At 40.1% G+C, this 25,318-nt stretch overlaps 3 protein-coding genes across 5 annotated transcripts; 1 reads left to right on the forward strand and 2 right to left on the reverse strand.

Annotated features, from left to right (window-relative positions):
* Nucleotides 1–1,435: 1,435 nt before the first annotated feature.
* sult5a1 (sulfotransferase family 5A, member 1) lies at nucleotides 1,436–13,181 on the reverse strand. 3 transcript variants are annotated; one of them, XM_077519456.1, is made up of 8 exons: nucleotides 13,033–13,181; nucleotides 9,311–9,452; nucleotides 3,039–3,307; nucleotides 2,700–2,908; nucleotides 2,482–2,608; nucleotides 2,295–2,392; nucleotides 2,026–2,206; nucleotides 1,436–1,671 (listed from the first exon to the last, which is right to left on the reverse strand). In XM_077519456.1, the coding sequence occupies exons 3-8, from the start codon at nucleotides 3,175–3,177 to the stop codon at nucleotides 1,544–1,546; spliced, it is 882 nt and encodes a 293-aa protein (XP_077375582.1). In that variant the 5' UTR covers nucleotides 3,178–3,307; nucleotides 9,311–9,452; nucleotides 13,033–13,181; the 3' UTR covers nucleotides 1,436–1,543. The 3 variants fall into 3 exon arrangements, with proteins under 3 accessions (XP_077375582.1, XP_077375583.1, XP_077375584.1); XM_077519457.1 differs by lacking the exon at nucleotides 13,033–13,181 and adding an exon at nucleotides 11,346–11,488; XM_077519458.1 differs by lacking the exons at nucleotides 9,311–9,452; nucleotides 13,033–13,181 and adding an exon at nucleotides 6,527–6,560 and having other exon boundaries at nucleotides 3,039–3,186.
* On the forward strand, nucleotides 5,268–13,545 carry dpep1 (dipeptidase 1). Its single transcript, XM_077519455.1, has 10 exons — nucleotides 5,268–5,410; nucleotides 5,566–5,692; nucleotides 6,793–6,925; nucleotides 7,043–7,193; nucleotides 8,839–8,908; nucleotides 9,322–9,498; nucleotides 11,164–11,248; nucleotides 11,351–11,426; nucleotides 11,494–11,629; nucleotides 13,085–13,545. The coding sequence occupies exons 1-10, from the start codon at nucleotides 5,295–5,297 to the stop codon at nucleotides 13,262–13,264; spliced, it is 1,251 nt and encodes a 416-aa protein (XP_077375581.1). The 5' UTR covers nucleotides 5,268–5,294; the 3' UTR covers nucleotides 13,265–13,545.
* Nucleotides 13,332–24,071, reverse strand: slc22a31 (solute carrier family 22 member 31). Its single transcript, XM_077519454.1, has 9 exons — nucleotides 23,549–24,071; nucleotides 19,824–19,927; nucleotides 19,583–19,737; nucleotides 17,956–18,124; nucleotides 17,716–17,861; nucleotides 17,413–17,521; nucleotides 16,547–16,761; nucleotides 16,225–16,336; nucleotides 13,332–14,900 (listed from the first exon to the last, which is right to left on the reverse strand). The coding sequence occupies exons 1-9, from the start codon at nucleotides 23,936–23,938 to the stop codon at nucleotides 14,477–14,479; spliced, it is 1,824 nt and encodes a 607-aa protein (XP_077375580.1). The 5' UTR covers nucleotides 23,939–24,071; the 3' UTR covers nucleotides 13,332–14,476.
* Between the last annotated feature and the right edge of the window lie 1,247 nt (nucleotides 24,072–25,318).

The raw sequence follows: 25,318 nt of genomic DNA on the forward strand, positions 1-25,318 counted from the left end.
ATCTATCCATCCATCCATTTTCTTGACCGCTTATTCCTCACAAGGGTCGCAGGGGGTGCTGGAGCCTATCTCAGCTGGCTCTGTGCAGTAGGCGGTGGACACCCTGGACTGGTTGCCAGCCAATCGCAGGGCACACAGAGACGAACAACCATCCACACTCACAAGCACATAGGGACAATTCAGAGCACCCAATTAACCTGTCATGCATGTCTTTGGAATGTGGGAGGAGACAGGAGTACCCGGAGAAGAGCCACGCAGGCACGGGGAAAATTGATGTTAACCATCTAGTTGAATTCAGGCTGAAATTGCAAACATGCTTTCAGTGTTTTGAAAACCTCTATATTACACATAACAGAGTCACGTTCAATTTGTTATTCTGCTCCACACAATAAGAAATATTTTTTTCTGTGTGTACTTACTTCTGACTTTTTTTTAAATGACACTCAGAGCGTTGTTTTGTGTCCAAATGTGTCATAACAGTAATCGAAGTAATAGTAGTAGCATAAGTAAAGGTAAAGAATGTATGAAAGTAAAAATGTGCTGTGGAAAGTTGTCCAAATTGACAAACTTTAGTTGCTACAATTCAATTAAAAAAATATTTGCTGATACAGAAAATAATTGTATCATAGGTGTGCTCTTTGTCTGCTTAAAGGTTACCCAGAATATTTTTGGGCTATTTTGGTTATCTGTTGCTAGAACCAAAAAATATATATATAAGGGAGCAGCTGGCTTTTAAAGAAGTCCTCTTTTAGCAGCTCTGCATCAGGGTGCAGGAGGTTCGCCTCCGTGGCCTCTGAAATATGAATATCCCTGTCAAAGCCATTACTTTCCAGCAGTCTCCAAGTGGACTTTCGTGGCTCCGTCACTCCTGCAGGGCGCTCCATGCTGACACTTTCGCTCTGCTGTTGAAAGCAGAATTATGTAGCGAGAAGTAAATAACTCAAACTTACATTTTGAACATGGTTCCTATTCACAAAACAAGCCGAAGGTCCTGTAAAGTTTAACTACTCCACCCTATTAAAAGGAGGAAATGTTTCCATTTCAACACTTGTGTATATATGGGGAGTTAGTGGTTAGCACATCTGCCTCACAGTTTTGATGTTAGATTAATTATGGGTTCAAATCCCAACTCTGCCCTTCCTCTCCAAGAACCTACAGGTTCAAATGAAAGTAATAAAGTCAGCTTGATTATTTTGAATTTCACTTGAAACAATCAGGGAATTCAAAGAAATGACTTTGTAAAAGGAAATGAATTATTGACAAGAGTCAAAGCTCAAATATTACAAATATTAGGTGTGACAGATAACATCAATTTGTGGTGACCAGACTTTGAGTGGCCTCTTGATTAATATTTAAAAAAAAAAAAAAAAAAAAAAGAGACAGAAATAAATTGGGGAGGAGGAGAGATGGGTTGATGATTACTAAAAAGAAATAAATAAAAGGGGTGCCATGTTTTGTTGCGTATGTGTGATATACATTGCTGCAGAAATCAGTTGCATTTCAGGTCATGTCACGGCACAGGCACATACGAGCTCTTTGTGTCTCAGTGCTGTTTAATGTCGAGCTCCCAAACAAACTCCAGAGAGCAAGCCTGCAGCTTTTCCGCCAGGACACTCTCGAAACGTTCGTTCTGCTCCTCCGTCAACATGTTTCTCCAGTCACCAACTTTGCCTACAAGAGAGGAGAGCCACATGCTAATCGGGCATTTATTATAAAGTCTCAAATACTGGAGGGGGGCATCATTTTTCATCAGTGCTACTGGGGAGCCACATAGGACCACACACTTTCTTCCCGGATGTGCAATTTTTCATAAATAGTGCTTTGGTTCTATCCTATGACATCTAGAGGCAATTACACATATTTTTAAGGGAGGTGTCTATTACACTGTACACAGGTTAATTATCTCCCTTCTGCCATCTAATGGAAGAACATTTAATTGCAATGCCTGACAGTAGATATTGCAGGCATATCACTTCCTGTGTCGCACACACACGCTGAACTCTCACGTCACATGTCACGCCCCACCTCTCCTCATGAAGGCGCCCTTGCTGTGGTCCATGATCTCGGGAGGAACGAGGCTGCAGTTGATCACCTGGTTGTCTTTCATGCTGCTGAAGCTGCAGTGTGTCACACAGCTGTTCACCTCATCCTCCACCAGGGGGCGCTGGAGGAACGAGCTCACCTTCACAATTGAGCCTTTCAAGTCCTACAAGAAAGGAAAGGAGCAGAACATGGGACTATACATTGATTTCCTATCCAAACTTTATGTGAATTTGACATCCTTTTGCAATTACCATTGACAGCTCTTCATAGGTCACATGAAGCAGATTAGTCATCGCTCCTAACTGGCTCGTCCATCCTTTCACATGGTCAAACCAGGAGCCAAAATGCACTGCAGCAGATCAGAATATATGACTTTAATTATTGAAAGCAGAGTTTGTCACACTGTAAACAGCAAAGACATAGTTATTGTTCATGTACCTGTGCCCTCCAGAAAAGTGTTGAAAAACTCCTGAAAGGAACCAGAATCAGGCAGAAAATTGGCCATTTTGTGGAAATGGTAAAAAGACACCAGGACGTCTTTTGGGTTTCTGCTCACATAAATCACCTGTGAGGAGGAACACAATCACAATGCAGATTGTGTTTCGCCTGTTTCAAACCGGTAAAAAAAAAAAAAGGGTGCTGCCAACAGGTTCGACCTTAGCTTTGGAGCCTCGGAGGGCCGCGGCCAGCATGCGATGAGGAAGATGAGTGGTGATAATTCGAGGTTGGCTTAAGGCGTCGAGAAGCGCTGCGCTGTAATGGTGCTCCAGCCAGGGAGCACGAGCCCAGTTTGGGACCGTTTGGGACACGTGCGGGTCACCTTGGGCGGTGATCAGTGTTACTATTTGTTGCATCCATGTGGTACCTGGACAAAAAAAAATATATAATAATTTTAAAAAATCCCAAGAGATTTTGGGACAATTCTTTGCTTCCGACTTTTGTTCAACAAACAGAAGAGAACAAAAACAAACATGTGAGTGCTCGTGTTTCCTTACCCGACTTAGGATAGGAGACAATGAGGATGTCCGTGTCTTGAAAAGGGAATTTGAGAGCAAGTTGCAATGACTCCTGCGTGTGCAGGTGTCCAGGAAAAGTTATTCCACCAAACGTTTCTGCCACGTCCAACCTGGACATTTCTGACCTCTGGAAATGATTTTAGTGAGGCTTGGTCAATCGTTATCTTCTTCCTGATGTTTTCTAATGAACGTTTGTCTCCTTCTGCCTCTGTGGCTGACTGAGTGCGAGAGTCTCGCAAGGCTTCACACTAAACAGGAAGTGAAAAGACGCACACGGAACTATAACAAAGCATACAAGTTTGGAAGCATTTTGAATAACAGTAACATATTAATCGAATTCAAATTGACCAAATCTTCTCTTAAAATATTTCAGCTAATAAAAAAAGTTAGTGGAATTATGTACAAGAATGAAAAAAAAAAGACACAAACACCATACAAGTTACATCTTCACTCTTATAGTTTAAGAGCTGACCATGACTTGACTTTTGTCTGTTTTATTACGTTAAGTCCACTTGACACATTCCCCTTGACTCCTGATTAACACATTCACTGCCAGCCCAGCAAAAATGTATCATTTGACGTCTTTTTCCGTCAATGGCAGTGAATGAGTTAAATTGGTCTACAGCAAATTTTAATCAGAGATGGCTTTATATGTCCCTAAATGGATTTTTGGTGTCAATAAAAAATAAAAAAATAAAAATGGTTAACTTTTTTTTTTTGTCCCCGAGCACATCAGGTTTTTCAGATTGCATTTTTTGTTTGTTTGTTTGTTTGTTTGAGCAATAAAAGCTTGCGCAATACAGATTTGACTATGCATTGAAATTTATTGCTATGATATTTAAAAATAAAAATAAAATTCCACCTGATGCTGAATCTGGCCCTTAATTAATAAATATTACTAGTAAATATATTAATATTTTACCCATTATATCATTGTCTTGCATTATTATTGTTGTTGTTGTTGTCGAGGAAAAATTATGAAAGAAATGTGGAGATATTTGGAATCATCGCAAAAAATAATTTAGAAATGTTTACATGTAGTAAAAATGAACGTAACAGAACTCCTGAAAGCAGCACAAGTATGAAAGTGACTTCCCTGAAGTGGCAGAGTGATATTTTGTCCTGGAATAATTGAGTTAGACGGCAGTGTCAGTCAGTTTGACCTCTGGCAAATTTGCAGACTTTTATGCGCCCATTTCCTGCCATGGTATAAAAAGAATCTTGCCTTTCCATGGTACAACATTTATCATGTTACGCAACATACCATCCCATGCTGGCTGCAAAAAAAAAAAAAAAAAAAAATGCCATTCAACTACTGATTGCTGTGACCTTAAAAGGATAAAATCTAAAATCCCATTATGACAAAAGATAATATAACTGATTTGTTGATGGTCAAGAAAACTGTTATTCATGTAAATCACGAGAATTTAGGGAAGTGATTTAAAAAAAAAAAAAAAAAAAAAAAAAAAACACCATAGCATAAACAACACAACACAGTGAACAGTTTTTGTCAAGCCGATTTTGCAACAATCAATTAAAATCCAAGCATATTCAAAGATAGAATTCATTTTCAACTATGATCACCGCAAGTCATTCATCCATTCAGGTGTCATGTGAGTCTTTAAAAGGTCACATGTGCAGAAACGTGTGTGTGTGTGTTGTTATGTTTTTGAGATATTATGGGGCCCATATTCCCAGTTTAACGAACATTGTGGGGACCAACTTGTGGAGACATTTTGGTGCACTCTGCAAGTGCAGACCTCTTTTTGAGGGTCAAGACTTGGTTTTAGAGTTTAGGTTGGGGTTAGGAAATCACTTGTGACGGTAAGGGGCTCAGAAATGCATTTTGTCAATGGGATGTCCCTACTAAGCGTCGTTAGCCCCCCAAAAAGCCGACATGAAAACCATGAGAACATTCATGTGGTTGGAGGCGGTTGAACTCAATCAGGAGCTTTTCTTGTGAAGTTTGTTTATGACGACAGCTTCTCTTGTAACATTAACTAACATCTATTGTTTTACGGCTGTCGAGTTGGCCTGAGGGTTTTGTTGCTATGCACTTTATGACCAAAAAAAATGCTGTGATGAGAAACATGCCAGAGGAGGAGCTTCGCACTCATCTCATGCTTGAAACTTCAAAAATACAGGCAAAACTGTTAAAGAAGGAGCAAACAGCTTCTTGAGAGGAATAGTGGACTTGACGTAGCAGGGAACTCAAGTTGGAAAAAACGTTGCGAAATGTCGTTAACGGTGTCTTTGCTTTTATGTGCCATGTGTTGGTCCTTATCGTCAGGCGAGGATTCGTTCATGAGCAGAGCGCTGAAGCTGATGTCTGAGACGCCGCTCATCGACGGGTGAATGCAAACTTTTTTTCTTTTTTTTTTACGTGGTCTATTACATCTTGTGGTCAACGAGACGTCTAAAAGTTAAGACGCTCTTCAAGAAAGAATTTTTGCAGTCATGAATCATGTATACGCTCCATGTTTTCTTCCTCACTCTTATTTTGCAGCCACAATGACTTGCCTTGGCAACTGCGCGAGCAATTCAACAACCAGCTCAACAAAGTGGATCTAAACACTCTGGAAACGACACACACCAATATACCAAAAATAAAGACGGGCCGGCTTGGAGCGCAGGTACAGCATATTGCATGGAGCTTAAGATTCTTTTTTTTTTTTTTTTTTTTGCTGGATGAATCTACTTCAAAAGCTGTGATGCAAAGATAACATGGCTTAACAAATATTTGGGTACCAAGAAAATTTCAACAGTTTCTTATTTTGATGTCACAGTAATCTCGTGTGGTGTTCCACAGGGGTCAATTTTGGGGCCCCTGCTGTTTTCATTGTATCTGCTGCTGACGGATTCCATCTTTAGAAAGCATCGTATTTGTTATCACTGCTAAGCGGATGACCGATTTATATTGAGCCACAACACTGACAATAAGATTTGGTATTGGGGAAAAAAAAATTGTCATTGTGGAAAAAGCTGCATTGGCATTGAAACAAGTATTAGCATTGTAAAACAAGAATTGACATTGTAAAAGGTTGTATTGAAAAATAAAATACATAACATACATAACATTGAAAAAACACTTTTTCCTTTAACCAGTCTTTTTCAATGCCAATCTGCAGATTTTTTTACGTTTTCTTTTTTTCCGAGTTTCACGGTTTTTCAGTTTCAACTCGCTGGGTTTCAGTTTCACTTCTCTTTTTTTTTTTTCAGTTTCAACTTATTGGCAGTGTTTTAACGTGGAGGGGCGGGCACGGGGTTTGGGGCGGGGCTTTGACCAGGAAAACGTCTTCCAGCTTTTCCGGAGAGGAGAGAGGAGAGCGCAGCCTCTGTCGGCTAAAGGCAATACCTGAATTCCCTGTGGCATATATTATACATATTTAGCTAGCATGCTAAGTGGTTTACTACAGAAACATTAACACTGACGCCACAAGGTTATATGTAGAAAAAAACACACTTACAGGTGGTGTAGGAGTTCCTGGTCTAGTAGGTCTACTTTTGTATCCACGAGTCTGTGCCGATATGCCACAGGGAATTCAGGTATTGCCTTTAGCTGACAGAGGGGGCGCTCTCCTCTCTCCTCTCCGGAAAAGCTGGAAGGCATTCTCCTGGTCAAAGCCCCGCCTCAAGCCCCGCGCCCGCCCCTCCACGTTAAAACAGATGTTCAACAGTCAGTCTAATACATTGAATGAATGTCTTGAGTGGTTCGCATTTGTGTCTCTTTCAGTTCTGGTCTGCCTTCGTGCCATGTGAGTCTCAGTACAAAGACGCCGTGCGACAAACACTGGAGCAGATCGATGTCGTTCACAGGATGTGTCAGAAATACCCAAACACGTTCATGTTTGCCACCAGCAGCAAAGGTCAAGTTTGATTTTTTTTTTTTTTTTTTTTATTTATTAATTTTTTTATTTTTTTTATTTTAAGTTTAAGTGACAGTTGAAATGCAAAGTGGTAGACTGTATTTGTGCTTTGTGCAGACATCATGGAGGCATTCAAACAAAATAAGACGGCCAGTCTGATTGGTGTGGAGGGGGGCCACTCCATTGACAGCAGTTTGGGCACACTGCGCACTTTCTACCACTTGGGGGTCCGCTACCTTACACTCACACATTCCTGCAATATACCCTGGTAGGACACACTCACACCCCCACATACACATATTTGTCTTTGTATCATCGTGGGGACTTCTCATTGACGTAATGCCTTTACCTAACCTCAACCATCAAAAATGATTGCCTACCCCCATTCCTTACCCTAACCTCAACCACAACCAAATTCAAACCTAAACTCTAAAACCTTCAAAAAGAGGTCTGCACTTGTGGGGAACACCAAAATGTCCCCACAATTTCAAGTCGGTCCCCACAAAGGTCGTTAAACCTGTTATATTCTGAGGTTGGATCCCAAAAACGCAGACACAATTAGGATTTTAACTATTTATTTACATCGAGAGGTGTGAAAAAAAAACTTGACTAAACGACAAACAACGAGAGTTGCACAGAGGAACAGAAGTAATAATCCACACAAAACACACACTTCTCAGACAGGCTTATGTAGACAGCGAATCGATCTGATTGGTTGTGGCTAGACATGTGGGTAACAGGACTGACATGGAATTATCTGATTGGCTGTTGACCAGATGAAGAGATTAAATATTCTTGACATCACATAGCTTCTGACATCACATAGCGTCTTACCAGTTGAAACTAGATGCAGGTTAGATCAGTTCAAAACAGACACTTGACCACACGGTCATGACCTAAACATAACCCTTGCATGACCCAAACATAACCCTGTCATGCCCTTGCATGACCCAAACTTAACCCTAGCATGACCCAGTCATGACAAAACCTGGAAAAACACGTGTGTATGGGCCACACAATGTAGCAAAGACAAAGGCGCGCACACCCTCACACACACACACGCATGCACACGCCCACACACAATGTGTTTATCACTGTAAAAACATTCTTCATATGAAGTGAATTCACAGCTGGCGCATGTTGTGCTGAGGAGAGTAAGGGAGATTCCTGCAGGGGTGTCTCAGAGATATCAAATGAACTGGAAGAGCCTGTTGGTGCTAATCTCTTAGTTACTGTTTTTTTTTTTTTTTTTTTTTGGCAATCTCGGCTCGTTATAACAAAATACTTAACACAATTCACAAAACAACACACCCGAATGGAAAAATCCCTCACATATCCTGCAAAATGAAGCACTGCAATCAAAACTAAATACAGCTTTACCAAAATCAAACTTTTGCTGTTGAACCTTTTTAACAATTTAAATGTACTTCTTTTTTTTTCCCACCAAGTCAGTGCACGCCAGATATGTTTACGTTGGAGTGAACAAATATATGCACATGAAACAGTAAAGAAAATGTAAAGAAAAAGATGTAAGAAAATGTAAGAAAAGAGAGGCAACAAAAACTAGGCAGCCTCTTGCATTGTCAGCCCATGATTGATGACATGATCAACTAAGGTTGATCTGATTTCATTTGAAAGTTGTTGTTTTCTTTGGCCATGAAGTCCTCTCCCAGCTCTACCCCACCGATCACTCTTCCCCCCCCCCCCCCATCCCCACTCTCTCTTCCTCTTCCATTGTTGTTGTTTAAAAAAAACCCAAAAAAAACAAGCACATATATTATTGGCCAATTAGCTGATGTATTGTCATTTTGAATGGCAGTGTTTGAAATGGCAAATGTGACCTTTTGTCATATTGTTGTACCTTATCTTATTAAATTGTTTTTGTAATTTATTTATACTTTTTTTTTCACCAGGGCCGATAACTGGCTTGTGGATACTGGATCAGAGCCATCTCAACACGATGGCCTGTCTCCTTTTGGCAAGGTCAGTCAACATGGTCAAAGAGTTATTATCATAAAATTAATTAATTAAGCGGTACGATGGGACATTTGGTTCATTGGGGACTCAGGTACATTTTAGTTGAGCCAAAAATTATCCAATTTTTGGGGTGCTTTAATATTAGTTGGAATTCTGGAAGGTTAGCGCACAATTTGTCTGTAAAAATAAAAAAATAATTTAATAAATAAATAAATAAATAAATAAATAAATAAATAAATAAATAAATAAATAAATGCACCTGTTGCAATACTTGCATGGTGTTCCACAGGGATCAATTTTGGCGCCCCTGCTGCTTTTATTGTATATTCTGCCCCTTGGTTTCATCTTAAGAAAGCATGTGAATTCATCCATCCATTTGTTGGACATTAAAAAATGAAATCATCTTACTTCCACTCCAGCAAGTGATTGTCGAAATGAACCGTCTGGGGATGCTGATCGACCTGTCTCACGTGACCCTACGAGTGATGCAGCAGGCGCTGGACATGTCCAAGGCGCCCGTCATCTTCAGCCACTCCTCCGCCTACTCCGTCTGCCCACATAAGAGAAACGTTCCCGATGAAGTCCTTCAGAGAGTGGTGAGTGTAGGACAGTATCATGGGCTACACCTTACAGCAATAGAAAACATTCTCTTCGAAATAAGGACAAACATTTCATAGACACCAAAATCTGGTTAAAAAAAAAAAAAATGCCCAAAGCAGTAGCTGTGTTGAGTGTAGACTAATTGTTCGTCCTTAGAAGACAAAAATCTATTCAAACAAAACAGTACCTATTGTAGCATATTATTCCTACTATTCCTACTATAATATCCCCCCTATTGCATTCACTTCACTGTTTTTCTGACTATTTTTTGGGGGGAGCATTGTTTTTTTGAGGGTTTTTTTCCTCTGTTTTTCTGAATATTTTTTTTCTGTTGCACTGATTTTTTTTCTGTCATATATATATATATATATATATATATATATATATATATATATATATATATATATATATTCCAAAAAACAAGGGGATAATTATTCAGAAAAAACAGAAAAAAATACTCAGAAAAACAGGGGGGAGAATATTATTCAGGAAAACAGAAAAAAAAATATTCCAAAAAACAGAAGAAAAAAAAATTCCAAAAAACAGAGCACCAACTTCTGTTTTTCAGAGCAGCGCAAGCCTTTGAAGTCACAGGGCGGCCATCTTGTTCCTCCCACCTTGCAAGCAGACTACTGTATAAACTATACAGTATACGTACAGATGAGACATATGCAGCTCGTAGACAGTTAGTATAAAGCCAGAGGCAGGGTGGGTGTTTTTGTTCCATTTTTTTTCCCTTGGTAAAAAAAAACAATAGTGACGACCCCGGCACAAAACCCCCCAACCCCACCCCGCCGCAACCTTATACTAACTGCCTATGAGCTGTATATGTCTCATCTGTATGTATAGCGTATAGTTTATAGAGTAGTCTGCTCGCAAGGTGGGAGTAACAAGATGGCCGCCTTGTGACTTCAACGACTTTTTTTTTGTTTTGTTTTTGTAATCACTCATTCACACCCTCACACGCAAGCCTACTTCAACGACTTGCACTGGCGTGTATGGGCTATCGGCTATCCAGTCATATATACAGGTCAGTAGTCTGCAACAAGTCATTTGGAGTTCAGAGGTCCAAAACAAATTACTCTGAAAAACAGAAGTTGGTGCTCTGTTTTTTGGATTTTTTTTTTTCCCCCTGTTTTTTGGAATAATTTTTTCCCCATTTTTTTGAGTCTTTTTTTTTTTTTTCCGTTTTTCGGTATTTTTTTTTTTTTAATGACAGAAAAAAAAATATCAGTAAAACAGAAAAATAATTACTCAAAAAAAACAACACTCCCCAAAAAAATTTGTCAGGAAAATAGTTTTTTTTTTTTTTTCAAGTGAATGCAATACGCTTCCGTATTATTCTACAGTTTTTACGTAATTAAATGTTGCCATGGGCAGAGATGGGTAGTAACGGTTACATTTACTCCGTTACATGTACTTGAGTAACTGTTTTTGTAATTGTTTTTAAGAAATAAATCAGACATTGTTCAAGCAGTTACTCAATACTTGAGTATTCTTTTCAGCGAATACTTTTTTACTTCTACTTGAGTAAATTTTTTAATGACTACTTTTTAATTTTACTTGAGTAATATTATTTTGAAGTAACGCTTCTTACTTGAGTACAATTTTTGGCTACTCTACCCACCTCTGGCCATGGGACATCTTTTGTGTCTGTCCAGAAAGAAACTGGAGGAATTGTAATGGTCAACTTCTACAACGACTACGTGACGTGCTCCCACACTGCCACCCTCGCCAATGTTGCCGGTAACTTAACTGTCACGCAACTATAAAACTTTGGGAGATGATTTTCACTAATGAGTGGTTATTCTTAACAACTTGTGATCAAATGTACTGTTTTCACCTTAGATCATTTTGACCACATAAGGAAAGTGGCAGGAGCTGAAATTATCGGTTTCGGTGGTGACTATGATGGCGTTGAAAGGTAATTCCCCAACACGTCACCTCAAACGTCAACACAACGTGATGATTTCAACCTAAACTTGTGCCAGAGTTCCTGAGGGTCTGGAGGACGTGTCCAAGGTGCCGAGTCTGGTAGCTGAGCTGTTAAGAAGAGGATGGTCTGATCAGGAGGTCAAGGCTGCTCTGGGGAACAATTTGCTTCGTGTACTCAAACGAGCGGAGGAGGTGAGCCGCAGATGCACACAAACGCAAGACACATGCATCTGTTTTGAAATTTCTTCAAGTACCGAGCACAGCAGTCATCTTCTATAGCGCTTGTCCTCAATGGGGCTGCGACTGTGTTGGAGCCTGTCCCAGCTTACTTTACGGAAGAGGCATTTTACATGATATGGCGTTTCATCTGACCCACTCAATCTACTCAATTCAACAGTACACACTGGATTGGTTGCCAGCCACGCACAGGGCTCATAAACAACCACGCACACACGTTCTCACATCATATGGCCAATTAACATGCAAAGATTCAAACATGTGACTTCTAATGACTACTCCACTGTGCTGCCCCATGCAAAACATCCAACATAAAAATGCAGCATCATGCGCTTCATTCGTGGATGGTGGTGTCGTAAAGTCTTATCAAGTCATAGGAAGCACCACTTGGCCTGTAAAATGCTTGTGTAACACCAGTTGCCCCAACAATAATATCCAAGCGGCAATAGGTGTCTTTGGCATAATATAGTCATAAAAAAAAGGCAAAAAATAAAAAATAAAAATAAAATAAAACATCAAGTGAGGCACATTTGCCAAATGCCCACCACCAGGCATAGTTGGCTGGCATCGGGCTGAAACCGCACAAGTCACAATTTGGTGTTATTTTTTATTTTATTTTTTTAACTCACGTTTTGCCTCGACCATTAACATTATTCCTCTCTTACAGCGTTCGACTACATGCACACGATTGGCGATTATGCAAATTATGAAGTGACACCATTCATTCCCTGGCGAAAATTCCGAAAATCCGGGCATTTCTGATATTTCCCCAACGCATACGCTTCCTTACACGGTGAAAACAAACTTATTGTATTGCCTTTCACTTAGCATACAAACCAGGCAGATTGTGATAGTAGTCAAACGACATTTCAGCACATTTTGAAATCAAAATAATCATCACAAAGCAATACAACAATTCCAAAGTCCAATGCGTTTCAGTGAACAAAGACGGTCATTTTCACTAATCTTGCTCTCGCAAGATGAATTCTCGTGTTATTTGTGAGTTCACAAACTCCGGAGAATTCACTTGAGTGAAGCGCAATATTACATTATATCTATCTGGCTATTGCCAGGTTACATTTTCACTAAACCGCCAATTTTGACTTGTTACGTAACAAATTGCCCCTCCGGGATTTGCATCTCAGCTCCCCATACTTTTTTTTTTTTTTTGTGCTAACTCTGGCTTCTAAACCCATTCCAAAGACATGCTTAAGTAACTGAACTTGAATATGGAAGTATAATTTTCCCACAGATGTCAATCGATCGTGTTTGTCCAGTTGTGGCCTTTAACTGTCACCTCTCGCCCAAAATCAGCTCGGTTATCAGTGATCTTAATGAGGAAACTGTGCTGAACACACCTTGATGTTTGTATGTATACGTCGTGGAGACAATGCTTTTTATCATCATCAGGTCCGGGACAGCCTGAGCAAGCAGAGCCCAGACGACGTTCCCATCCCGTTGGAGGAAGTGAAGAACCCGTGTAGGACGGATGATGGTTACCCCAACTGTGGCGCTTTTCCCTCACTCAGCATCACAGCTCTTCTTTTAACGCTGGCTTTTCAGAATCTCATCTCACGAAGCACTTCGTAGGGGCTCTCTTATTCATCAACATGCTTAGTAGCTTTTAAAACAGTGTTTGTGATAAATATAGACTCTGTTCTGCTTCAGCATACTTGGTTTATTCGTTTCCCATGAGATGGTCTCGAAAGTAATCCAACATACAAACAAAATACTCCTGGAAATAAACGTCTCATCGGGTGTCTGGTGAGAGATGTACTATTTCCAAGACGTGAGCACCACCCAGTGGAGAGAACTGCACAACTCACAAACATTCTTCGGGCAACTTCACTATTAATAAAATATAAAAACTTTGCTTTTGGTACATTCTTACAAGGCCAGTCACAACTATAGAAAGCTTTCATGGCAGCTGTGAAATAAGGCTTATACGAAATGTAGTGTGAAAAGACAATGGCATTTTTCAACACACGACAACCAATGACAGAAAATGACATTGTATTAAAAGGTTGGAAGCACTTTTCGTCCAGACTGCTCCAATATGAGACTGAAGGCTTATGAGGTATTATCAAGACACAAGCCTAATATTGTGCCACAGCAAGTAGTGGCCCCAATAGTAAATATAAACAGGCTTTTAATTCTAACGGCATCCAATCAGGAAGGAATCAACAAAAGGGCAGTTACATCCCGGACGTGTGCCTTTTACAAGAGTCAAACATGCTCAGGAACATTAAACAAACGCAGAACGTCTGACTTTCTTCAACAGTGTGAATTTGGCGCCCTCTAGTGTGTTCCACAAACACAACACACAAATACCAGACAAACCACATGAACTGGGCCCGTCTTCCAAAACTATTTGAGCCTCATTACAAATCCTCAACTGGCTCAACTTGAGGGGCTTTTGGGACACTAGAGCTAGGCTGCCACGGCGACACTGCTGAGTCACACTGTCAGACTTAATGAAAAGTGCATGAGTCGCTCACAAATGGACAAAGTGCTGCAGCTCACATGATCGGCAGCACTCACACAGTTAAGTGTGCTTCCCAGCTAAAAAGCGCACACAAACGAACCATTGCTGACACACAAATCTTCACATGTCTATGGCCTTGTCACACAAAGCGGTCATGCAAATACAAACAGGTCAAATTGATTTTTTTTGTTCAGAAAACAAAGCTGTTATTTTTACAGAAATGATTTGCTCGCATATAATAATGAGCAGGCACAGAGACGGCTTCAAGTGTTCTATCCAACTCAAGAGTACATTTCACTGTTGAAGACCACTCCATGTTATGACGCTTCCCTCAGCGGTTCGCCCTCCCTATCAGCCAGCAGGCGGTGAGCCGGTGCTGCGATCCGGTAAGGCAAACTGTCTTTGTTCAACATCTTCCTGGTGGCACTAACCAGGCGCGAGTAGTTGTCAGGGTTGTACTCTGACAGCTGGGGCCGGGGGCACAGCAAGGGCAGGCTGACCCTGTCCACCGGAGACGAGAAGAGCGGCGGCCGGCGCTGGCTCTCGCCGTCCTTCAGCGAGTCGGGCAGGGGCTTGCGCTTGCTCTCGGGCAGCAGCATGATGCACAGCACGGACAGGACGGCAAAACTGGCGAAGATCACGTGGTGGAGGAAGTAGCCGCCGTTGTTCTGAAGCTCCATCAGGGAAGAGGCGGCCATGCCGACGCAGCCTGCGGCCAGCACCAGGCCGAGGCACCCGCCTCTGATATCAAACAAGTAGAAAAGTTGCAATATCATCACATCATAGGGGGGACGAAACAAACTGAGCCGCAGCAGGCGTTAGACCAGGGGTCTGCCACCTGCAGCTCTAGAGACGTGGCTCTTTAGTCCTCTTCTGTAGCGCACTGCGGATATTTTTATTTTTTTACCTATTTATTAGGGCTGTACAATTAATCAAAATTCAATTACAATTTCAATTATTACACTCCACAATTACAAAATCAGCATAATCGTAAAAAAAATAATAATAATAATTTTACTAATTTTTAGTTGTTTTAGTTGTTTAAATGTGTACATTTGAACCTTTTTTAAAATTTTAAATAACTATTTTAATAAATTTTCTTTCATCCAAAAGGAACTTGCATAATTATAGTGTTTAAGAATTTCATTTGTCTTAATTTTTACGTTTAAACATTTTTTTTGTTTTGTACCAAAAAAATAAATGACCGTCCTAATTGAGATTTCAATTCTTACCAAAACAATCAGGATTAATATTTTCTTCATAAATGAGCAGTCCTACTATTTATTTTGTTTTAGATAAAATATTCCTTAAATTAATTCATGATTAAATAATAATAATAATAATAATAATAATAATAAGAAGAAGAAGAATGATAATAATAATAATAATAATAATAAGAAAATATTCAAAAAAATGTCCAAATTATTCGGTTGTATCCGAAAAAGAACAATAAAAGATGGATAAAAAAAGTAACAAAAAAAACAAAGAAACAAAAAAAAAAAAAGATAAAACACTAAATGTCAAAAAAGTGACCATAAAATGTCCAAAAAGAAAGAGGAAAAGCAGATAACATAAAATGTCCATGAAATTTCCAAAAATGTCAGAGAATTGAAAAAAAAAAAGGCAGAAAAGAAAATGTTCAAATAGTCACTATAAAATGCCCAAAATATGCCTCAAATTTGCCAAAAAATGTCAGAAAATTGATAACAAATAAGGCAGAAAAAAAGACAAAAAATGGCCCTAAAATATATACAGTAAATTTAAAAAAAAATGCAGAAAGGAGGCAGACAAAAATATTAAATGTGGAAAAATTAACAAGATGAAGAAAAAAATGTTATATGCTGCTGTCATATTTTTGTGTTGTGGTGCAGCTTTAATTAGCTTTTGGGTCCTCAGTACATTAGACGAACACTTTCCTTCATCACAATCTTCAAATGTTTTGCGACTCCACACAGGTTTTTGGTTATTTGGCCTAAAATGGCTCTTTTGACAGGAAAGGTTGCTGACCCCTGCTTTAGACAATATAGCATGCTCTATTATGGAATCCAGTCTGAGGGAGACTTACCGCACGACGGTAGGCAACACCTCAGAGGCAAAGAAGATGCTGAGCATGGCAAGCGCTTGAGAAAAGAGCAGACCCACAATCGAAAGCACCAGCACCAGGCCTCCTTGCAGGTCTGACAAGATAACAACAATCAAGATTACACGACACATAAATCACCAACATCCGTTATGTGAATGTCATATTATCAGCACTGTATTCTCGTGAAAGAGATAAAAAGCAAGTATAGCAAAGGGGTAAAAAAAAAATAATAATCAGCCAAACAGATAAAATCAGGCAAGTAAAAGCTCAAGATCCTTGGCAGATGTAATAAAAATGGACGTACACTGAGTGAGCGCCAGCAGAAGCAGTGACGACAGTCCAGTGACGATGGCGGAGAGCAGAAGCATACCACGCCGACCGAAATGATTGGCGGTGGAGCAGATGAAGATGCAGGCCAGTGTTCCTGTGGTAATTCTGACAAAGTAGCTGAAGTAGAAGTTGGTGGAAGACATGTGCAGGTTTTTGGTGAAGCAGTACTGGATGCCTGTTCCGATCAAGCTACAGAGATGGGAGAGAATAACAGTCAACCGGGAAACTCGTAAAGAAAGCACGAGATTCACAGCTAAAAACACAACTTCAGGTTTTCTGGCGGTATCAGCAAATCTAATTGAGCACTTTTAATGCCATTTTAATTAAACAAATTTAATGCCCACATCTACATTATGCAAATACTGTTTTATACATTAGGGCTGTTAGTCGATTACAATTTTTAATAGTAAAATTCATCACATGATTTCCAGTTAATTCACGCTTTCAGTTCATTGATTCAGTAACTTTACAGTAAGTAATTCACAAAGTTATTTGAAATTAGAGATACACTAACAGTTAAAGAGTGTGAAACGTTGAGTGATATATTTGTGTTGAAGTAATTCTCTGCCACTAGATGGCATTAGTGTTTCATGTTGGACGTTGGTGCCAGGAACAGTACATTTTTTTTCTAATTCAGAGAAATTGTATACATCAACTGTATTTAAATACAATGCCGAGATGCTTTAAAAAGGTTAATGCCTTTCAATGCCATTCAAGGCCTTAATTTAATTTATTTTATTTTTTTAAGCAAATTCCATTTAATTAATTTTAGTGCTTTTTAAGGACCTGCAGAAAACCTGAACTTGCTTTCATGTGGCTTGTTCTTTAACAAAAACTTACAGCGTGAAGCTGAGGATGAGGCAGTTCTTCCAGATAACACGAGTTCGCCGCAGCTCCAAAATAGAATAATATCGTGGCTGGCAATCTTCATCGAATACCGAATCAATTTCTACACACGGAGACAAAAACAATGCAAAACAACTGCATTCTACGGCCACTGGAATAGTGTAACGAGAGCCAATATAAGAGCAGCACCAAAAATCTTGTTGCAGTGAGTACCCAGTCATGGGCCTCTTAGTTTCATATGCTCACACAAGCATTTTGCAGTTGCCTGACATGGCTGCGAGTGCACAAGCAAGTCACCTGCCAGCAAGATTTCGCCAGGGAAGAGTTCGTCTGGTAAACACGTGCCATTCCTGAAGGAGAATTCCTGGAGGCTTTTCTTCACCTCGGGGATCTGAGCTGTGGCCAGCAGCCAACGAGGAGACTCAGGAAACAATAACGCGCAGCTGAACAAGACATAAAAACAAACGCGTCCCAATACTGCTTCCTAAATCGGGTTTCCATGCCCTCCTAATCATGGCTTGACCCTGTATGACTCACCACCAATAGCAAATGAGCAGGAGCAGAGGTAAGGTGGTAACGGCCTGCAAAACAGGCCAATCGCGACACAGAACAGCAACGCCTGGCAACAGCAGCTCTGCAAAGATGCCGAAGAAGCTGCCCACCATGGCGACCATCAGACGGCGGGGAGGGTCGCACAGCTCCAACCCTGAGGGAAACAAAAGTTGTTATTAAAGAAACAGAAAGACAAAAAGACTCAGAAAAGTCAAACCTGGAATTAATTGTGAATAAATAGTGATGGAAGAAAGCAAAATGTACACTTCATCACGTAGTTTGCACCTATTGGCTTTTAGCTTATTCAATACCAATACACATCCTCCCCTAACAAACAAAATGCTCAATAAACTAGATTAGGCAACTGGAAGATAAAACTTTTCCCATCAATGTTAACTTGTGTGCAACATCTCACCCTTAACCTCATTTTCCCAGAGATGGAATTCTTGTTCCACCTACCTCATCCTGAAAAGGGAACGAGAATCTCCCTTCCTGCTTACTTTCTGCCATTAATGGCGGCCCTGCTATTGTTTTCACATCTCCGTGGAGGATCGACATCCGCAGGACATCACTCAGATATTTCCCCAACTTAAAAAGTCTGGACTCGAGCTAGCCATGACCTTGTTGGAAAGAATGGCGAGTGTGTGTGTTTGAACAGTATGTCAAAAACAGACATGGGTGTGGATATTACAAAAAAGTTGAAACTCTGCCATGCCTCTGCCAAGTCTCCGATATACTAATATCATATTTCCATGTAGGGCAGGTTGATGGACTAAAACATTTGGTACAGTTTGTATAAAAGTACTAGGTCTGCCTGGAGGAGACATCTCGGCATATTGATGGAATTCCATGAACGGAAAGCTGACAGGAAATATTACAAAAATCTCCATGAAATTCCACATCTCATACACATGGAACGCAATCATGAAAAACGATATCTTTCATGTGGTGCAAGCAGATGAAATATAGACAAAAAAAATAATGTAAAAGTGTATAAATTAAATATACTGTATTCAGTAAATATCTTTTGAATCGGCCGTTTCTTTTTTAACCAGTCAGATTTTAGATTTTTCCGTCATCTGATTGGTTCAGTTATATTCATTCCACGGATTATTTAAGCTTAAAATGCACAAATATTAATTAACAAGGGGAGGATGATGTTCATGTACATGTTTAAAAAGTAATTTTCAAGGTGCACTTTACAAGAAAAACTCGACTATATGAGACTCGGCCAAAGCACATCAATAGGCTGTCCTGCATCAGCATCTCTGGTGAGTACGATGAATTTTATTTAAAGTTTTTGTATTGATAAATATTGATTGCAAACTGCTATATTGTAATGCAGAGGTTTGGAGTCGTTTGGAGTTAATAATGTATTCAATTGGAGATCGTAAGAAACTAATGTGATTCATCATAGACCTAATACATTATATGTTTATCTTTATATGGAGCTTTATCAAATAACATGCGTTGAAACATAAAGCAAAGTATTCTATGAAGGACAATGAAAAATAGCTACATGAAGTAAACATAGTATTAGTGTAGTTTCTGAATTTGAAGCAAACTATAAGAGAAAACTGTAAAAAGTACCTTGCGTGAGCACAGAACTTACTTGCTATGTAAGAGGACAAATAGACCCCAGCGAGCATGACGCCCTGAGAGAGACGAAGCAGTAGAAACACCACAGCACTATTGGATAAACACACGGCCATGCCAAACACACTGGATAGACTGACGGACAGGAGAAAACCTCGTCGACGGCCGAGCCTGATAAACACACAAAATCACACTGACATGAGACTTCAGTCAAATGGACACAAAACAAGGACAGGTGTCATATTTTGCTTATTTACCAGTCGCACAACGAGCCGATAAAGATGTATCCCAAAATCCATCCCGTCATGAAGCAGATGTGTTGAAGGGGAATTTTCCAGTAGTCACTGCAGACAAGGTTCCACTGCGACACAAAATACAGAAGCTAACAGAGTGGACCGGGACAGAATAATGTTGCTATTTATGAAAGTGAGAACAGTGATTAAACACATTTTGCGGCGAAAAAGCAGAATTAATATAAAATGAAATGAGAGAATTTAAGTAACACGAATATTGAATAATGTGCCAACAGCATGTAGCATTATACTTTAGCACCATCACAAGCTAAAACAGGCTCCCTGTAAAATCCCAATCACTGATCTCTGTGCGGCAACTGGCGGGAATGTAGATCATGTCGACGCTAATTCAATCAAGATGACTGCTGACCGTATTATCACATTACCACAAAGTGGTGTTCAAAAATGAGCCTGCCAAGAATTTTTCCCCCGCTCATCCTTTAACCTACCAATTGAATCGTTCATAATGTTGTAATTCGGAGACACACACCAGTCCACACGCCATAAGCTCCCCGACTACCTTTATGAGCTTCACAGATCATCTGTTTGTCAGTTTTCAGGCATCAAACAATCAGGGACTAGTCCACATTATTCTGGAGCAAGGTTGTTGATCCATAATCCATTTTAAAATTAGATGAAGCGGTTGAAAATGCTCCAGAATTTCAGCTTGTGACCGCTGCATGTCGACTCATCGCAAATGCATTTCATGTGTTCAGAGCATGTCAGCGTGAGACTTCCTCCTCCTCACGTTAGTCCTTTCACTCTTAAAAAATTGCCACAAAATCAAGCCAGACATCCTAACCCTGAACACAATTTGGGATTTGACCAATATTTTGGCGAAAAAATAATTGCAGCATTAACCACGCTAGCCACTAGGAGACTGTCTGCGCATAATGAAGCTCAGCTGGTGAAGAGACTACAAAGGCTTAGCTTAAGTGACTTCTGACGACAGATGCCAGCATCAGTCGCGAACTCGCTTGTCCACATTTTACATTGCTTAACTATTATACGTGTCGTGTGACTCCAAACCTCATTTACAATGACAGATCCCACCTTTTTTTCTCTCCACTCTCCATCAGGTCTGGGACAGCTTAATATTTGCAGATTGGGATGGATCTTTATTTGCATGTTACACAAGAAGGCGCCATCACACACTAGGCCAGCTTATTGCAAGAGATAAGCAGACCCAAACAAACATTTCTCTCACATTGCAGCTGTAATCGCATCTCTCTTCTGGGAAATCTTTGTACTCGATTTTAGGCGTTTTGTCTGTGGAAATGTTTGTCCATTTGAAACTGTTGTGAGATCATAATCTTTTCTAACAAAGTTCATCCATGTAAAAGTCATCTAAGCATGTCTATGGTTTTCTTACTTTCTTACTTCAAAGTATACAACTGTACAGAATGTCTCGATAAATTAATGATACGGTGGTGATTGTACAGTCTAACCCTTGATTGATTAAGTTATTGATTAAGAGGTGTGTCTCAATTGTTGAGGCAGGTCAGATTCAACCCGATAATCATGAAATTGTGATTCTATCCATGTGTGACCCAGTGACCATAGTTGTTACTTCTTGCCGTGACTATTTGATTGCGTTGCTTTCTGGTCTAAGCATGTTGTAGTACAAAGTACAAACTTGCAGTTAGTAAACACAATGCTACAGCAAAACTCTTGACTAACAGTAGAAATTTTGATCAATGAAATTACTCCTGTACTTGCCAATTTGTACTGGCTCCTGGAATGCCTGATGTGATTTTTCATTTTTCGTTGTCATATTCGTCTTTAGTTTCTTATTAAGCAGCTCGGAAAGGCTCTCGATAATCATTTTTAAAAATATGTTTTCAATTTCAAAAGCTATTTTGGATCAATAGGGTTTCTTTATTAGTCTAAAGAACTTAAAAGTGGGTAAATGTGACTAAGCAAAAAAAGGGGGGAAAAAATGCAGGTCCAGTGACGACTACAGTTGAGAACAATGATATAACGTCGGTGCATCCATGTTCTGTACCGTTTATCCTCATTATTGCCAGGGGTGTGTTGAACCTACCTAACATGTTTGCTCATTTAAATTAGCGAACATCAGCAAAAAGTTGGAGCAAATATTGAAAGAACTTACAAGATCATCTGCCAAACAGCAAACTCCATGTTGGAGGAACATGGACAGCTACGCGAGACATATCCACTTTAACATTAAGGTCTATGTAACTTTAACTACGCTTTTTATTTTAAGATAATTTCAGCACACTAGTTTTCTCGTTCGTCATTTTTTCCCCACTACTGTATGACATTTCTGCAAACTAGTAGGACAACTTTAGCATACAAGTAACTGTGCACTGGTTGACTAGTGCAACATTTTGCCTCAGTAGTAACATTTAATTGTACGACTTTGTGAGGGCAAACACTGCACAACAAATAGATGACATCGATGTCCCTTTTTTTCTTCTTCTTTTTTTTTTTTAAATAAGAGATCAGCACAGTTTGTGAGTCCACTGTGAGAAATGGTTCCATTTTGTGCAAAGTACTTTTTTTTTTTTTTTCCTCATGCGGATCATAAAATAACAGAAATAGTCAATCAAAAAGTTTTAACCCCCAGGTGGGAGGAGACTGGAGAGTCAATTCTTCCATTTGGTACAATTGATGCATTACTGAAGAGAAAATATCCGGTGGTTCTTGAAAATGTAAAAAAAAAAACATGGGTGTCCCGATCCGATTTGATCTGATATCAGCCAATAAACAGTACTGTATATCGGTCTACATTCAAAATCACAATGAACACTCATATAGAAGCTGTCTATTCCAGACTCCGCTACTGCTCTTCTATCCAGCAAGCGTCTGTATCTATCATGCAGAGCCCACTCAATCACAACATGCTTGTGAAGGAGCTCGACAAAGTAGGCGCAGAATATGTCCGTGTGGGAGTATTTTGCATTGAAATCGGATAAAGACGTTGCAGCTTTATTTTGTATTTACTCTAGTGTGCAGTACATTGTCAAGTTTGAGAATAATTTTATTATAACCCAAATGTTTTGGAACAAATGTGGGTGATATTTTCTCATACCTACTGTTGCTGACTACTGTTATTGTTTGAATAGTATAGCTTTATCAAGTCTCGTCTAACATTTCATACTAAGACATTGGTTCTTAACCTAGGTTCGATCAGACCCCGGGGGTTCAGCAGAGGTCACAAACCTGACTCATGATTCATGATGATACACCCCGCTTGGCCATCATTGCCTGCAGGATCAAGCTACATCAATCCCTTCATGCCATGTTGAGCAAAAAATAATACGTGTTCCACAGGGTTTGAGTCTGGGGCCTCTTCTGTTTTCATTGCATCTACACACCCCTGGGTTCCATCTTAGGAAAACGGGGGGGGTTTGCAATGCGAAGTTGAGTCCAGCACAACCTATAAAAACACCCCCCCCAAAAATACAAACGTCAGGGATGTGTTAGTATTTCGAAGGTGGCACTAGTAGAAGAGGGGGAAAAAACCGTTACTAGTAAGACCGTGTGACCGAGTGTGCTTAATTGTTTTACTAGTTCGGACGAACAGGCTTGCTAGTAAATGGGCGATCCTTATAAGATGGATCTCATCAAGAATATCCTTTAACTGCTCAAACGCTTTTCCATTGACAACAAAAAAGGTTTGCAAGTGACTGGCGTGGTACTGAAGACGTTACAGTTTTTCTTACCTCAGTCACGAAGTTGCTCTGGAGCCCCGACACGCGAACGTACTCCCAGCCTTGGGTGCAGCTCACCTTCTCACGGGGAACACTTTGGGACAGGTCCGACGAGTTCGGCGGGTACTTGTAGAGCTCGCAGTGACTCAGGCCGCTGCCGTTAACCCAAGGGACGGTCAGATTCAGGTAAGCCGACTTGGATAAGTTAGTGAGGAGGAAGGCGGCGGGAAGGAGCCGTGGGTCCGGTTTGCAGTGGTACGCGTCCGGGATGGCGGTGTAAAAAACGTCGCTGAGCAGGTTGAACATGACGGCGAAGCTGGGGAACCAACTGAACGCCACCGCCATTCGGTTGTAACGACCGTATCCGCCGCTGTGAGGGAAAACTTTGGTCTCGTAATCCATTTCAAGGTTTGCGGTCCACTCACAAACGCTCGTCGGGACAGGAGCACAGCTCAGCCAGCCGCGGCCGCCAAGCGCCTGGGGAGTAAAGCACGCGGAGGAAGACGAATGAGAGGAGGGCGGTGACGTCACAGTCGCTGTCCTGCCTTTGATTCCCCCCCGTGAGCTGAATCACATTTATGAGACATACTGTACATCTATTTGTGCATAAATTACGATGACTTTGTGGCTCACTCACAAGTTGGGGTTCCTAATGAGATGGTAAAAATAGGACAAGCGCAAGACTATAGATTCAACTTTTTAAATTACCTTTCATAGTTCAAATTTCAAATTTGACCCAAGCCAAAAATGTACTCGTATGTTTGTCTCTATCACTTAACTACTACTCGTTTAAAATATATTAATAGCATGTCTGTTATTATAAAATTGATGGTTAATCTTTATTAAAGAATCATCAGCGTTTCATAGAAAAGTGAAAGTGCATTTTATTTTTTTCCCCCATCACTTCTTTTGGGATTTAAAAAACATCTCTCAGTAGTTATTGGTATCCAATACAATACTGTATAATCATTCTTTACTGTTTTACCCTTTCACTCATGTTTAGAGATTGCCCCCATGACCCTTCAATGCCCAATGGATGTACGTTTCCGCAGGAACCTGTGCATGTGTATGTTTGTTTTAATTCCACATTGCATCCAAAGAAAGGCGAAAATATTAAAGAAAAGAATATTAGGAACTTGGATTCTGCAGGAGGACAATCCTGATGGAAAACACACTAGTAAGTCACCATCTGAATGGCTTTGAAAAGAAAAACAAAACGGCAATTGACTTGAATCTGATTGAAATGCTGTGGCATGACCTTAAAAAGGTCATTAAAGCTTGAAAATCCTCAGTGTTTCTGAATAAAAGCAATTCTACAAGGAAGAGTGGGCCAAAAATATTTCCGGAGATGTTAAAGACTCATTGCCAGCAATAGAAAATGCTTGATTTCAGTTGTTGCTCCTGAGGCTTGGCCCAGCCAGTTCATAGACAGTCAGCAGAATGGGTCACACAGCCAATGACTTGGCTGGGTGATGATCTCTTTGAGGCTATTAGATTACCACAAAATCTAAAGTTGGCAGTCAGGACAGAACAGCTATTTTAAACCTATGGGCTGGTAAACATACTGTAACTCACACTCGTCGCTTCTCTGCATGATTGTTAACATTTTACTTGTTTATGGACATGCTGTGTATCACAAGTTCAAAAAACAGCTTTACAAAAAAAAGATTGGAAAATGTTGCTCATGGCAAACACAAAAGAAAGGGCCATAGTTTTAATATTTCAAAATTTTATTAACGAACATAATCTCTGAGGAACAACAGCAGTTCGCGCTCTCTGTAC

The sequence above is a fragment of the Festucalex cinctus genome, chromosome 4, assembly GCF_051991245.1.
Source record: "Festucalex cinctus isolate MCC-2025b chromosome 4, RoL_Fcin_1.0, whole genome shotgun sequence".
Classification (NCBI taxonomy): Eukaryota; Metazoa; Chordata; class Actinopteri; order Syngnathiformes; family Syngnathidae; genus Festucalex; species Festucalex cinctus.